Genomic DNA, 13,388 nt, shown 5'->3' with positions numbered 1-13,388 from the left:
ACCAGATTCCTAATGGAATAAGAAAACTCCCTCCAGTGCATTTTCTCCCTCTATGTCAGCTTTTATAGTTCTGTTTCTGGCACGCATCTTCTGAGATTCCTTTAAAGATTGTTAAGAAATTTTCTCCTACATCAACAAACAACCCTCAGAGGCTGAGCGATGCTATAATAAAAAGCATCTTGCACAAAAGCATTGGTAATTGGCAGGGGGTAAAAGAGGTTGTAGGGAGGGAAGTGCAGGGCTGCTTTGCTCTGCAATTTTTTTTTGCTTTCTAAGATTTACCAAAATGTAAACTTGCATTTCAGGCTTGTAGGCAATACTTTTTGGGGAGAAAACAGTGCTTGTGTAGGGCAGGTATTTGGAACAATTTTATTGAAAACAGCAATGTGTACCTTCACTTATGCTTTTAGGATTGTATTTATTGATGTCCAACTGTCATTAATTCCCTCTGTCTTGGACTGACCCAAACGGTTAGCTAGCACTCAATAAATGGTGAAGAACAAAATTTGAAGGAAGTTCTTAGGTGGTTCAGATAATGCTATGGGAAGTCCCTCCCAGCAATATTCAAAAAGCCAGGAAAACATATAGCACTGCAAGTATATTCCTGAAGCTTTAAATGCTAGCAAAAAGCTTTCCAAGTTTTTACTAGCAAAAAGCTCATGAATTCCCCTGCTTTTTTTTCCCCTTAAGGGTATACAGTGAACAGTAAGCTGGAATACCTCTGGAAAGAGTTCAGTTAAGCTACCAGCAAAATTCCTGTCTAATAGCATATTGTGTTACGTACTCAGCGGATCAGTAATGCTCTCCTAACTCTCTTGTTTGAGTTTAATGACAATGCTATGGTCCTTTTCCAAAATACTGGGAGGGTATGTATGTGTGCGTATCTGTTGCATATGTATGTATATGTAGGTATCTGCATGGCGGTTCATGCCCTGCAGGTGGGGGGAGCAAGTTTCATGTGAAGCACCCTCAGGATTAAAGGTGAAGGAAATACAGGAAATACAGGGTGAACATCTGGAATTTCTGTACTAATCAGAGAATTCAGGGAGCATGAAGCAAGCACTGAGTGTACCCAAAAAGCAGAAGATCAAATTATTATTATTATTTTATTTTATTTTTATTTTTTTAGCTTTTAGGTCTAAGTTAAAAAAAACATTTTGGTAATTCGTTATGCACCCAGAATGTGTAAGGTAATTAGTGTTCACAGCTTGCCCAGGAGCGGTGTGGGAATGCCACTTTTGATCCGAATTGCCTAAGTAGGAAACCAGGAGTAGAGATTAGCCATATTAGGGTTTTGGGTGGGTTTGGGGGGAGTACCAAGGTATACTAAAAGGTTTCTTTTTTTAATACTTAAGTAGCAATGAAGAGTAGGTGAAAATATAAGTTTGTAGAGGTTGTTAGGCATTTCCAAGAACCACTAGCTAAAAATATATGTTTTCAGGATGTGCTGGGAGACTGTCTTACAGGAGACAATCATATTCCCACAGTAGTAAAAAAATGTTTACAACAAATTAAACAACATTTTTGCTTTTCAGTTTTTCTTTCAGGTATTTAGCTGTACAGAAATAACTGTTTGTTGTTTTGAGTATTTTATTTATTTGGTTTGTTTCCCCTTCTTGTGCAGGCTTGTGTAAAAACACATGAATGAAAAAGTAAAAGGARGGGAGAGGAATTCACAATACAAAATACATGTATTAGTGGGAGATATATCCAGTGCTAGAAACTTGTATTAAATAATGAATGCATTTCCTTTTATATTAGAGGCATCCTTTTCTTAAAATCTCAAGAAAAGAGCAAAAAGAGTAAAAGGCTCCAAGTCTGCCATGTCTTATGCACATGTTTAGCTTCAGGCACTGTTGTTGGTTTTAGTGGTGATGTGAGGAAGGTCAAATAGATGGTAAGTCTTTGCAGAAATCAGTCTAGGGGACTGTTGCCTAAGTGGTCTGTGGAGTCCCTGCTTGTCTGCAAGAGTCTGGCTGCTGCTGGTGGGGTTTTTCTTTCTCACCAGCTGTAAATCTCATTTTTAAAATACCAAAGTATTCTAGACTCTTTCCAAATAACACTCCTCTGTGCAATTGTTTGCAATAACTGCCACTGGGGTTTTAGGAGATCTCAGATGGGAAAAGGAGTGTCTCTCTGCAAAACCCACTCTATATTAAGATATGGTCTTTTCTCAAAAATATACAAATCCCTGGGTTAGATCCAAGAGCCATAGATGAGACTTAGAAGCCTTGAAGAAAATGTGTTTTCCTATCACCTGTTGAAATGCTGAGTTTCTGTCACAGAAAAACAAGATACAGATCAGGTAGAGGGAAGGAACTGTGTGGTGTAGCTTTTTTCTTCAGAATGCAAGATAATAGCTTTGAGCTCTCTTCAACTGAACTAGGTGATCTTGGGCAAGTTGCTGGACTTTGAGTCTTGGTTTCTTCAAGCAGAGTTGTGCATCTCTGCCTTGCAGACATGCTGTGAAAACAGTCATTTGTTTGCCACTATTATAGCCAGTGCAACAGGGAAAGCAGCTGACCTGAGGCCCTGGAAAGCCTGTCTTATTGACCTTTTAGAGATCGGAACAGGCCTATGGTTGACTAAGTAAAAGGGAAATGCTTGATAGGGAAATCCATGTGTAATATATTTATCAAATTCATCTAAAATATAGTTAGTTTAAAGACTCTGCCCAACCCTATATTTGGGTAGGTGTGTTGAATACAGTTCTGGGGGTGACCTGCTTAGCCTGCATCTGTGCTGTTGTGGTTGCAAAGCTGTAGAGCCAGTGCTTTTTAAGAAGAGAGGTTTGTATGCTTCCCTGAACTATCTGAACACTGAAGTGACAGAAGAAGATGCAACATGGAGGAAATCTGGATGCTTTAAAACTGTTATTGTTACTGCATTCATATTACTTGTTATTCTACTGGGTAATTAATTTTGGTTCTCATGTTCATCTTCTGAAGATGCTTTTCTTCCTAAAGGATTTCTGTTAAGATCAATACTGAGAGACCAAAGATGGAATGATTGAGCCCAGCTGCAGCATTCATCTCATATACACTGGTTGCATCTTGCGTAGCATACTGCCAAAGTAGCTCTGGGTCTCTGAAAGTACAGCCTGTGACATTTTCTCAACAATCAAAACTATATCCCTGTTGCCCTCCAGTCTTTTACATGCTGTTTTACAGAACAGCTAGAAGAGCTGGGAGCAGGAGCTCTGTTTCCTGGTGGTTTGGGGAATGTGGGAATGACTCTTAGGCAGCAATGGCAGCACAGAGAGAAAACTGTTTAAAAAAAAACCCAAAACAAAACAAAAAAAACACTTTCCTCAAAGCAAACTTTCCTAGTAGCAGAGGCCCTGAACTTTTGTGTGCATTTTGTGGGTTGACTGCTTTTGGAGTAACTATTAGCGCTAGTAAAATGATCATGCAAATATGGTGAAGAAGTGCTGTAACAAACTTCCAGGCATGCTGTTGCTTTGCCACTTACTTTTCTGGGCTGCTTCTTTCAATCTGACTGAAGTTCATTTTAGTCCATGTGTTTTTTGAGTGTGTTTGAAGAGGCATAACCAGCCCCCTTTTAAGTAGTAGTTGCTAGGCTCTTTAATTAAACTGCTGAGTTCAGACCCACAATCCATCCTTTGCTAGTGTTGCTCTGATAGCAGAGCTACAAATGTATCTCTGTGTTCTTGTAGCCAACCCTAAGGCAAATAGTGTTTTCAGATTATACTCTAATTTACGTTTTAGAATATACTTGTCCTCTCTCTCTGGTGAAAATGACTGTTTAAAAAAAAACAGAAAAAAAACAAAAAAAAACCCAAAGGCTGTCAGGCTCCATTAATAGATAGGGCTAGCGAATCGTTCCACTCCAGAGCGCCCTGTGGCCAGGCGCCGTTCCCTGAAATCCTGTTCTTTGCCTTCCAGATTCTGACCTGAGCATGCGGACACTCAGTACGCCCAGCCCAGCGTTAATATTCCCGCAGAATTCCCACAGTTTCCAGAATGGCAGAGGGTCGTCTACTTCCTCATCCTCCATCACCGGGGAGACTGTTGCCATGGTCCACTCACCGCCTCCAACCCGCCTCACGCATCCTCTCATCCAGCTGGCATCCAAACACCAGAAGGAACAGGCCAACATAGACCGGCTGCCGGATCACTCCATGATCCAGATATTCTCTTTTCTGCCTACCAACCAGCTGTGCCGCTGCGCCCGGGTGTGCCGCCGCTGGTATAACCTTGCCTGGGACCCACGGCTTTGGAGGACTATTTGCCTGACGGGCGAGACAATCAACGTAGACAGGGCTCTTAAAGTGCTGACGCGGAGGCTTTGTCAGGATACACCTAACGTATGTCTCATGTTGGAGACAGTAATAGTTAGTGGCTGCAGGCGGCTCACAGACAGAGGACTCTACACCATTGCCCAGTGCTGCCCAGAGCTGAGGAAGCTGGAGGTGTCTGGCTGTTACAACATCTCCAACGAGGCAGTCTTCGACGTGGTGTCACTGTGTCCCAACCTGGAACACCTGGATGTGTCAGGTAACAGGGGATACTTAAACACTCATACGAGGTGGGGGCTAGAAGGCTGGTGCGAGCCCAACTCCTGGTCCCCACAGCTGCATAGGTCCCCTTTCTGTGTCACCTTTGTAAGTAGGACTACTAATCTTGTAATGCTCTAGTGGTATGCAAGGCATGGCTAGACTCTTTATACCCCAAATGCCATTAGTACCTCCTGAGTGGACAGGCCCCATTCCCTGGAAACTAGCTAGCAGAGATGACCTATTAAAATAGCGAGACACTTTCTATAGGTTTTTGCATAAAGCACGCTTATGGAAGCCCAAGTTGCAGTCATTAGCATATTGCATAGCAAAGGCTAGCTACTAGAGTAAAATTTGTTTTAGTATATATTTTTTATGTATACATATGATGAGAAATGTATATATCTGTAATCTCATTTGATTAGTGACTTGAGCAGCAGCTCAGAATCAGTGCTAGACTTCTGTCTAGGTACAAATTGTCATCTCTAGCTGAACTTCATGTTCCTTTTGTTTCCATTGATGCTTTAACCAGACTTAGGCAGCTTTAACTCATGTGTGTGTGCGTGTACAGTGTATACATTTGCTTAGTGGCTTTTTTGTTTTCCACCACAGTTATGTATCACTGAAGCTGGTTAAATGAACAGAGATGTTTTGGACAGTTTTCCCCAGATGTGCTCTGGGGGTACAAGGTGTTTTTTTGTCCCTAGGTTCAGCCAAACAGGATTTCCCCTCTGCAAATAGGTTGGCACTTAATTGAAAAAATTCACCTAAGCAGAGCACTGAAGTAAATTTGGCATTCAATTCATATTTTGTGGTCTCACTGTGTTACCACTCTAATGTTGATAGTAATCAGCTGGCCAAGATTTGCCATTGCAGCAGTACTGATGGCTACACAACAGGCAGGGCAAAGTGGGGATAGAAAGCAATCCTGTTGAGTCACTGGCACTTATGTGAACACGTGAACTGATTTTTCCATGGCTGCCTATCTGGTGCAGGCTCATTTTGTTGTTGTTGTTTTGTTTGTTTGTTTGTTTTTTAGCAGTCCTTGCTTGCTTTGGAACAAGCGAGACAAAAATTCTGGTTTTGAATGTTATCAAATCAGCATGTATGGGTTCAGACCTGGCTTTTACAGCATGTGCCTGTGTAAGAATTTAAGAGAATTCAATTTTGGGGCCTTGATTTGAGCCCACTTATAGTTCTAATGTGGGTAATTTTTTAGAATGCTTTGGAAACAGTATCCCATTTTCCCCCTCCTTCTGTCTGGATGAAATAAAATATATAAAAATGGTTTTCACTTCTTTTCTGTTGGACCCTGGTTTTTTGAAGGGTTGCTGGGCAATTTGCCAGTATATGTAATGATGATCCCTTAGTAACATTATTGTTCTTATATTTTGCGTACGATGCTCTACTTGCTGGCATGCGCAAAGGGAGGGGAATGAATCTAACTAAACAAACTGAATGCTATCTGATAGGGCCAGAAATGATCTCAGTTATTTGTAGCAAATCCCAGGTTGGTGTATACACAGCACTGTCTTTGGATAAAGAGCGTGTCTGATCCATCTTAATAGTATGTGTCCCAAGGATTGTATTAACCTCACAAGATTTAGCTCCTRTGGAAGCTGCTGCCCATGTGAAATGTGGAGCTCTTTCTTTAAAAAATTCTGTTATCCACAGGAACTAACTTAATCCTTCCAGTTATTTCCTATTCCTTTCCTCCCTACTGGAAGGGCAGGACATGCCCTCTGTAAACACGTTGGTCTTCAGTGAACAACAACTTCTCTTGGAGTCCTACCAGAAAGGCACCTCAGCTCAGTAATAAATTGTAGGATCAGTGGGGAAAAGGCATCTTATAACACCCGCACAGGAAAGCCAGGTCAAACAAGGATTCCGTGAAAGGAAGAGACAGTTTGGGCGGGAAAGAAAGTATAATTGGTTTGGTGGACAATGTCTCAGAGACTGGAGCAGGAGAAAACCTTGGTCGAGCAACGGGTGATTCTGTTGCGCAGGTTCAGACTTTCTCATTAAACCTCACTTTGTCCATCTCTGAGGATGTTTCCTATAGAAGTGAGTTTTCTTGCTCTCGTTCTCTCTCTGCCTTCTCTCTGTTTTCTTAAACAGAAGGGGTGATTCCTGGACTTACTAAAAAAACAGGAAAAGCAACCCATACATTTGTAGTTGCAAGTCTTCCCCTTCAAAGGACAGGGGCCTGGGTTTTGACCAGCCTGCACAGGTTTGAAGGCATGTGCCGAAATACCCCCTTGCAGAGCCCGGGCTCGGATTGTGCCATGGGTGCTTATGTGTCTAAATAGAAGGTAAAACAGGGGAGGCCGGAAAGAAGAAAAATACACTTTTTTCATAGCCGAGAGCCTGTGAAAGGAATTCCAGGAATAAGGTTTCAAGTAGTGATTTTGGTTGCTGTACAGACTCTCCCTGGATTCTCTAAAATGGGGCTGTACTCTGGGTCTTTGGACAAACTTTGGGCTAAAATCAGAAGATCTCATATGAGGACATCTCTTCTGCGATAAAGTCCAAGGAGCAATTAGGAGAACAAGGCTTGCGTCTAACATATGAGTGCTTCTTGGACCTGAAGTGGTCCATTGGTCTGATCTCATACTGAGCAAGAAAAGTTGGGCACATGTGCTGGAGGATAACACTGTACTTATTGCTAGTTAATCAAAACCCAATTTCTCATTTGTACATCTATTTGAATCCCTCTCCTGCTTGCTCTTTAAGATGGTTACTTGGCAGCGATAACATCAGAATCTTTAATGTCAGAACCAGACATTCATATTAATTTCCCGAGTTTTCCACAACATAAATTCTGTGACTCTCAACATCCACTTTGTGGGCAGCTCTGAGGTATCCCTAGAAGCTGGTTGAGCTTGACTGCAAGTTATTATCTAGCATGCTAGCCAACATTTTTTTAAATCTTTTTGGAAGTTGCTTCTCCCTTTTTAAAATCCGTTACCTTTCCTTTATGGAAAATCCTACTACAAGAGTTTTGTTTTTTACATTTTTATTATTTAGGGCAGAGAAATAGTTACAGACCCAGAAACTTATCATTTTGCCTAAAAAACAGACAGTTGTATATCAACATGGACTCTTTCCTGCTGCAACTATTTTGAATACCCTTCCTATGAAATATTTTACATTGTAGCCAAAATAACTAGACAACAAGAGGATGCTGACCTTGTCAAAACAGTGATCACACACTGATGTACAGTGTCTCCAAACCTGCTGTGAGACTTCTCACCCATTCACTTTTTAATTTCAGTCATTAAAGTGTTCCTCCTTCTTGGATCCTCAGTAAACGGGATATTCTCCTCTGCCTCATCAACCCTTCCTTCTCACTTAACCACATTTTAAAACTGGATTCTGGTCAGCATGTAAAATATCCATATTGATTTCTTAATCTGACAACCCCTTTGTGCAAGCACAAGAGCAACAGCTGCATCAGGTCTTGGAGAAGTCGACAGAGCTCTGCCTAGGTGCCAGCTTCTGCTGTGAAAACCCAGCTCAAGGATGGGGACTCCTGTTGTGCATTTTATATCACCTAGTCCAAAGTATGTAGTAGACATGAAATCTTACACCAGTAAAACTGAATTATATTCCTTCCCTTTAGAAGAATCACCTTGCACTTTTGAGCATCTATGTAGTTTTTATTTGAAGGCAAACATATTTCCAGAAATCCCACTATGAGGTAGATAGATCTGCAACCCAATCTAAAGAGGAAGTAGCAGCAGTCAGTTTTAAAAGGACTTTGTACATTGAACAAAGTTCTTTGCTTCAAGGTCCCAGAGCTTCTCCATGACCTGTGGACAATTTGCCAGTTTCATTGTGTGTGAGGCTTAAGGTAAACTTTGCATCTTTTCCAATAAATTGGAAGCCTGAATTAAAAGTCCAGTTGCAAACCCTTATGGTGCATGAAGGAATCTAATTGCAAGTGCAAGCTATTTCAAGGCCATACCCCAGGCTGCTGAGGGCCTTTTTTTTGAGCCTGCTGGTTTATCTCACTTTTTTTTTTCTTTCAGTTTTTAAGAACTGAACAACACTCATACTTGCCACTAAGCCTCTAAATAAGAACTTGTTGTATCTTTTGGGAGGGTTTCCATACAAAGATAGTCATGCTCTTTATTTCCAGACTAAAGGATTTGTGCAGCATTTCTGATCCATGCCAACTCTAAAGTTGTCATCCTAGCTTTTCTGGCTTTCAATGGATTTTTTCTTTATTTTGGCACTTACACTTGCTGTTCTTTCCCCAGGGTTTGGGTCACTTCATCCCTTCCCTGTTGGCCAGTGTTTCCAGCAATACAGAAAAGCTCCTTTACCTATCTGAGAGCACCCCTTTAGGTATACGCTGCAGAATTTGTCTGAGTAGACATTTATGGCTAAAACTGTTGGGCGGGCCAGAGTCACGAGCTGGTAGACGTCCCCTTCTTCCTTACTAGCCATGCTAATGCAGCACACGCAGCTGAACATGACACAGGTAAGACTTTCCCTTCAGGAGCCTCAGACTGCAGATTTGCCATGGAGCAGAAGGAGCACCTTCCAGAGAAAGCTTTCATTCACCACTATGCGCAGGGTAGAGGTTAAAATGGGGAAAGTCTATGAGCATGTTTTTCCCTTTAATCTAACTCTTAATCTTTCCTTCCAAGGTCTGGTCTGTCTCCTCTAGTCTAGTTACCTCCATTTGTAGCCAGGCCTTCTTGCTTAAAATAGTCCTTTCCATGTCTGTACGTGTCCTCCCATGTCCTTACAAGTCTGTTGGCTCCTGCTGACTCTCTCCATTCTCCTTAGATTACCCAAATCCCCACCCTTCTGCAGACACACAGTTTTGCCATAGTTTTGTGTCCTTCCCAAATGGCAGGCTTGGGGCAGAATAAACATCTGTTCCCCAAATGCTTTTTGGAGAGTGGGTGGGGTTTGTCTTTTCCATGATGGGGTTTGATGGTAAAACAGCCTCTGATGTTGGCTGATGCGCTCAATGAGACTGCCTTTGCTCAGAAAGCTGTGTTGGTTGTCATGCAGTACCATTTTCTCAAATTGTCACTGCATTAATATTGCAGTAAAGAATTAGATTGTCCCTAGATAAACCTAGGACCATCATTTCACATTTGGGATGTCGACAGAACTGTTTTGTTGTTTTGCTGGTGCTCAAAATCCCAAAGCAACCTCAATGGCTCCAGTGGAGTTATTTAGTATTTCCCTGGGTGTAGGGAGGCATCCCAGCAAATCCAGACTAGTCAGTCAGGATGTTTCTGCTCTTGCAAAGTGAAGATGTCTGCATCACCTTCAACATGCAGTTTCATACCTGCCTTTTCCAGTCTCTCTGAGTGCGTGTGGTTTTTTGGGTTTTTTTTTTACTGCTCATTTAAATTTGCTGTGTTTTTCCACCTAGGCTGCTCCAAAGTGACATGCATCAGTTTGACTCGCGAAGCCTCCATCAAGCTGTCTCCCTTACATGGGAAACAAATCTCCATCCGCTACTTGGACATGACAGACTGCTTTGTCCTGGAGGACGAAGGACTGCACACCATTGCCGCTCACTGCACTCAACTGACCCACCTGTACCTGCGTCGCTGCGTCCGCATCACCGACGAGGGTCTTCGCTACCTGATGATTTACTGCACGTCCATTAAGGAACTGAGCGTGAGCGACTGTCGCTTTGTCAGTGACTTTGGCATGCGGGAGATTGCCAAGCTGGAGTCACGCCTCCGATACCTTAGCATCGCTCACTGCGGTCGGATCACAGATGTGGGCATACGTTACATTGCCAAATACTGCAGCAAGCTGCGCTACCTCAATGCGCGGGGCTGCGAGGGTATCACGGACCATGGTGCGGAGTACCTCGCCAAAAATTGCACAAAACTCAAATCACTAGATATTGGCAAGTGCCCTCTGGTCTCAGACACCGGCCTGGAGTTTCTAGCCCTCAACTGTTTCAACCTGAAGCGCCTGAGCTTGAAATCATGTGAAAGCATCACTGGGCAGGGCCTGCAGATTGTAGCTGCCAACTGTTTTGACCTGCAGATGTTGAACGTGCAGGACTGTGATGTCTCCGTGGATGCTCTGCGGTTTGTTAAACGGCATTGCAAGCGCTGTATTATAGAGCACACCAACCCTGCCTTCTTCTGAAAGGATACCCCACAGCTGTTGTTACAACACAGTATTAAAAACACTGATGTATAGACACACAATCCCATACTCAGTAATGCTGTCTTTTCTATGGCTCACAGGAGTCAGTTTTTCTTGTTTGTTGTTGGTGGGGCGGGGGGTGGTTCTAGAGGACTATTTTGTTTTTGGTTTTTGTATGATCACTTTTTAAGGTGCAGTGGGTCTCTGTGGAGAGGCTGCCTTAATGCAAAAGCAGTGAGTGCTCAGCATCCCCACTGTGATGCCTTTTCCATAACAGCCCTGATCTTGTCCCAGGCTAATGTAGCTGACTCCAAAGGGAATAGCGCATAATCCCTCCTTTGGAAGTGCTACTAAGCTGTGTCAAATACATCTGAATTCCAACTGTGCTCATGAATCTGACTATGCAATATATGTCATGTTCCCCAACTTCTAATACAGCTGATAAAGCATCCCCTTATCTCCATGTAGTTTCTCCTTGGTGGTCATTCCTTGTAATTCCTCAGGAAATACTGGGTGATGTCTTCAAATGTACTTGACTGGGGCAGAAGATGAGCTGCTGGCTATTGCTGAGCACTGTGCTGAGTGAATTTGGAGATTATGCTCATGCATGGTTTCTCTTGGAAAGCCCACTTCCAGGTCACTCATGCGTTATCACCACTTGCCTTCAGTTCTGCATCAGCCCTCTCCTGCATGTGCAGTACCACCCTCTGGTAGCTGACAGGGACTTCTGGGTCTTGTAAGCAGTGACATTTTCACTTGAGTGAAAGAAAACAGATAAGATATTGGTGGTCTGGCAAAGGAAGAAGCCAGCAGATCAGCCTGAGAAGCCTTTGCMTTTTTTCAACAAGCCAGGATAGCTCTGTGGTACACCAGGGACTCTGAAGTGTTGTGGGATGGTTTGCATGGGGCAGTCCCAGTTGCTATGCTACACTGCTGTCACCAGAAGGTCTGTCTGCCTGCCTTCACGGTGTCTCCTCAGCAGCCACGGCACCACTGCAGCTGACACTCCCTGAATAAACCAGGTGCATGCGTTGAGGTGTGTTCAGTATGTGCCTTAATACACGTAGAAACCTGACCATTTTCTGTGGCCTTCCAGTTTAAAGGATGAATGGCTGATCTCAAGACTTCAAAGACATTAGCCTGACATGAGATCACACTCCTGGGGAAAGAGGGGCTTAGGATGTTATTCACATTAGATTTAGATTTTTGTAAAACCTTGTTGGTGTGTGTTCCCTTAAGCTGGAGAAATGGCTGCTGTTCAACAAGGAATTAAAACATCAGCCTTGCCCTATGACACTGGAAGCCCTTTGTGCTCTCATGGTCATGCTTGTGCTCAGGCAGGTGGCTTGGAGGTTCCCTCGTCTCATTGCCTCCTTCCCCAGAGTGTGTGGTTGTTTCACACTTACTTCCTTCACTCTTTTCTGGCAGCTGTTTTCTCTGCGTTTCCACATGTAATGCTCCAATCTGAAAGCCAGACATGTTAGGAGTGATGATGTTTTCAGGCAGGCCCCCTGCACGTGACTGACAGGTGAATTCGTACATTCAGCTCAAATGCTCTGTCTTGGTAGAGGATGTAAGAAGGGAAGCACTGCGTCTGGTTTTCATAAGCTGTAGTTCCATTATCTCCAGACAACACTAATAAAATCATTGATTTGAAGTAAAAATCCATATGCTCAAGAAAAATATGTAATTGCTGAGGAGATATTTGTAGCAACACACTCTCAAATTACAAAAAACAATGCTTTTGCACATCCCTGCGGCAGGAACTTGTCCTACTTGTGCAAAATGTCCTGTAACTTGTGCATATTCCTCCAGTTGTGAATTTCTTAACTTAGGGGATATCATCAGCTCTGAATTATAAGTAATATTGTACAAAAGCAAAGAGGGCCAAAGAAAATGGATTTTTCACTGCTATTACTGGTTAGTGCCTAACAGGAGGGTGATACCATTCTTTGACCAGTTAACATCACTGTAGTTTCCCTTTTTGTATTTTTAAAATTAGAGATTTTCTTGAGCAAGCAGTACAGTATATTTTATCCAAGTCAGCTATACTTTGTTTATCCTTTATCTCAAAATGGCCCCAAGAATAGTTAAATGTTAAACCCATTCCTGAGGGTGGTGGGATTTTGAGCCATTTGCACTCATGAAATATAAGTCTTATTAGTAACATTTAACTGTTTATTCAAAAAAAAAAAAAGGCTACTTCTCTGGCTATGCTAAATTGAGTGAATAGTGCTACATGGTTTTTAAGGTTTCTAAGGTTTAAATTGGCCTGTACTGTACAAATCTCACTATAAAGCCTTAATTTACTACCAAGAAATAAAGCAATATATTGGTAACTGATGAGTATGCATGGTCATTTACACTAAGTGATTAACTTCTGGCCAAAATGGAAAGATATGAAATATTTGTAGAGTTTTGTTTTCTTGAAACTAGGTAGGTAAATGAGCACATCATCATATGAGGTAGGTGGATGGCTATAAAAAATGATTTGTTATAGATTATGACCTTGTATGTCTGTTTCCTTATAATTTGCTTTTCCTTATGTGATTCTTCTTGACCTTAAAGCATAACCACTACCTGGAAATGTATGTAAAAGAAAAGCCAGTATATAAAAGGCATATGTATAAGAAGTTCAGGAAGGCCTCTGCATTGATTTAAAGGCAAGTTAACATATTTGATGTGAAAAGTAAAATGGAATGACTGAAAGACTAGAGTACTTACTAGTGTAATGTTT

The 13,388-nt window shown here is 42.2% G+C and overlaps 1 protein-coding gene across 1 annotated transcript; it reads left to right on the top strand.

Annotated features, from left to right (window-relative positions):
- Positions 1 to 3,909: 3,909 nt before the first annotated feature.
- Positions 3,910 to 13,161, top strand: FBXL7 (F-box and leucine rich repeat protein 7). Its single transcript, XM_026056054.1, has 2 exons — positions 3,910 to 4,517; positions 9,915 to 13,161. Exons 1-2 carry the CDS (start codon positions 3,920 to 3,922, stop codon positions 10,649 to 10,651), a joined length of 1,335 nt encoding a protein of 444 aa, XP_025911839.1. The 5' UTR covers positions 3,910 to 3,919; the 3' UTR covers positions 10,652 to 13,161.
- Positions 13,162 to 13,388: the final 227 nt, after the last annotated feature.

The sequence above is a fragment of the Apteryx rowi genome, unplaced genomic scaffold, assembly GCF_003343035.1.
Source record: "Apteryx rowi isolate R43461 unplaced genomic scaffold, aptRow1 scaffold_1298, whole genome shotgun sequence".
Lineage (NCBI taxonomy): Eukaryota > Metazoa > Chordata > Aves > Apterygiformes > Apterygidae > Apteryx > Apteryx rowi.
Note: the sequence above shows the minus strand (reverse complement) of the source record. Positions and strands in the feature narration are given on the sequence as shown.

What these genes read in the sequence shown, in the direction of transcription:
- FBXL7 (XM_026056054.1), top strand. Translation starts at nt 3,920, where the DNA reads ATGCGGACACTCAGTACGCCCAGCCCAGCGTTAATATTCCCGCAGAAT. An exon ending in GGAACACCTGGATGTGTCAG is followed by an intron (nt 4,518 to 9,914) that starts GTAACAGGGGAT and finishes TTTTCCACCTAG; the next exon opens with GCTGCTCCAAAGTGACATGC.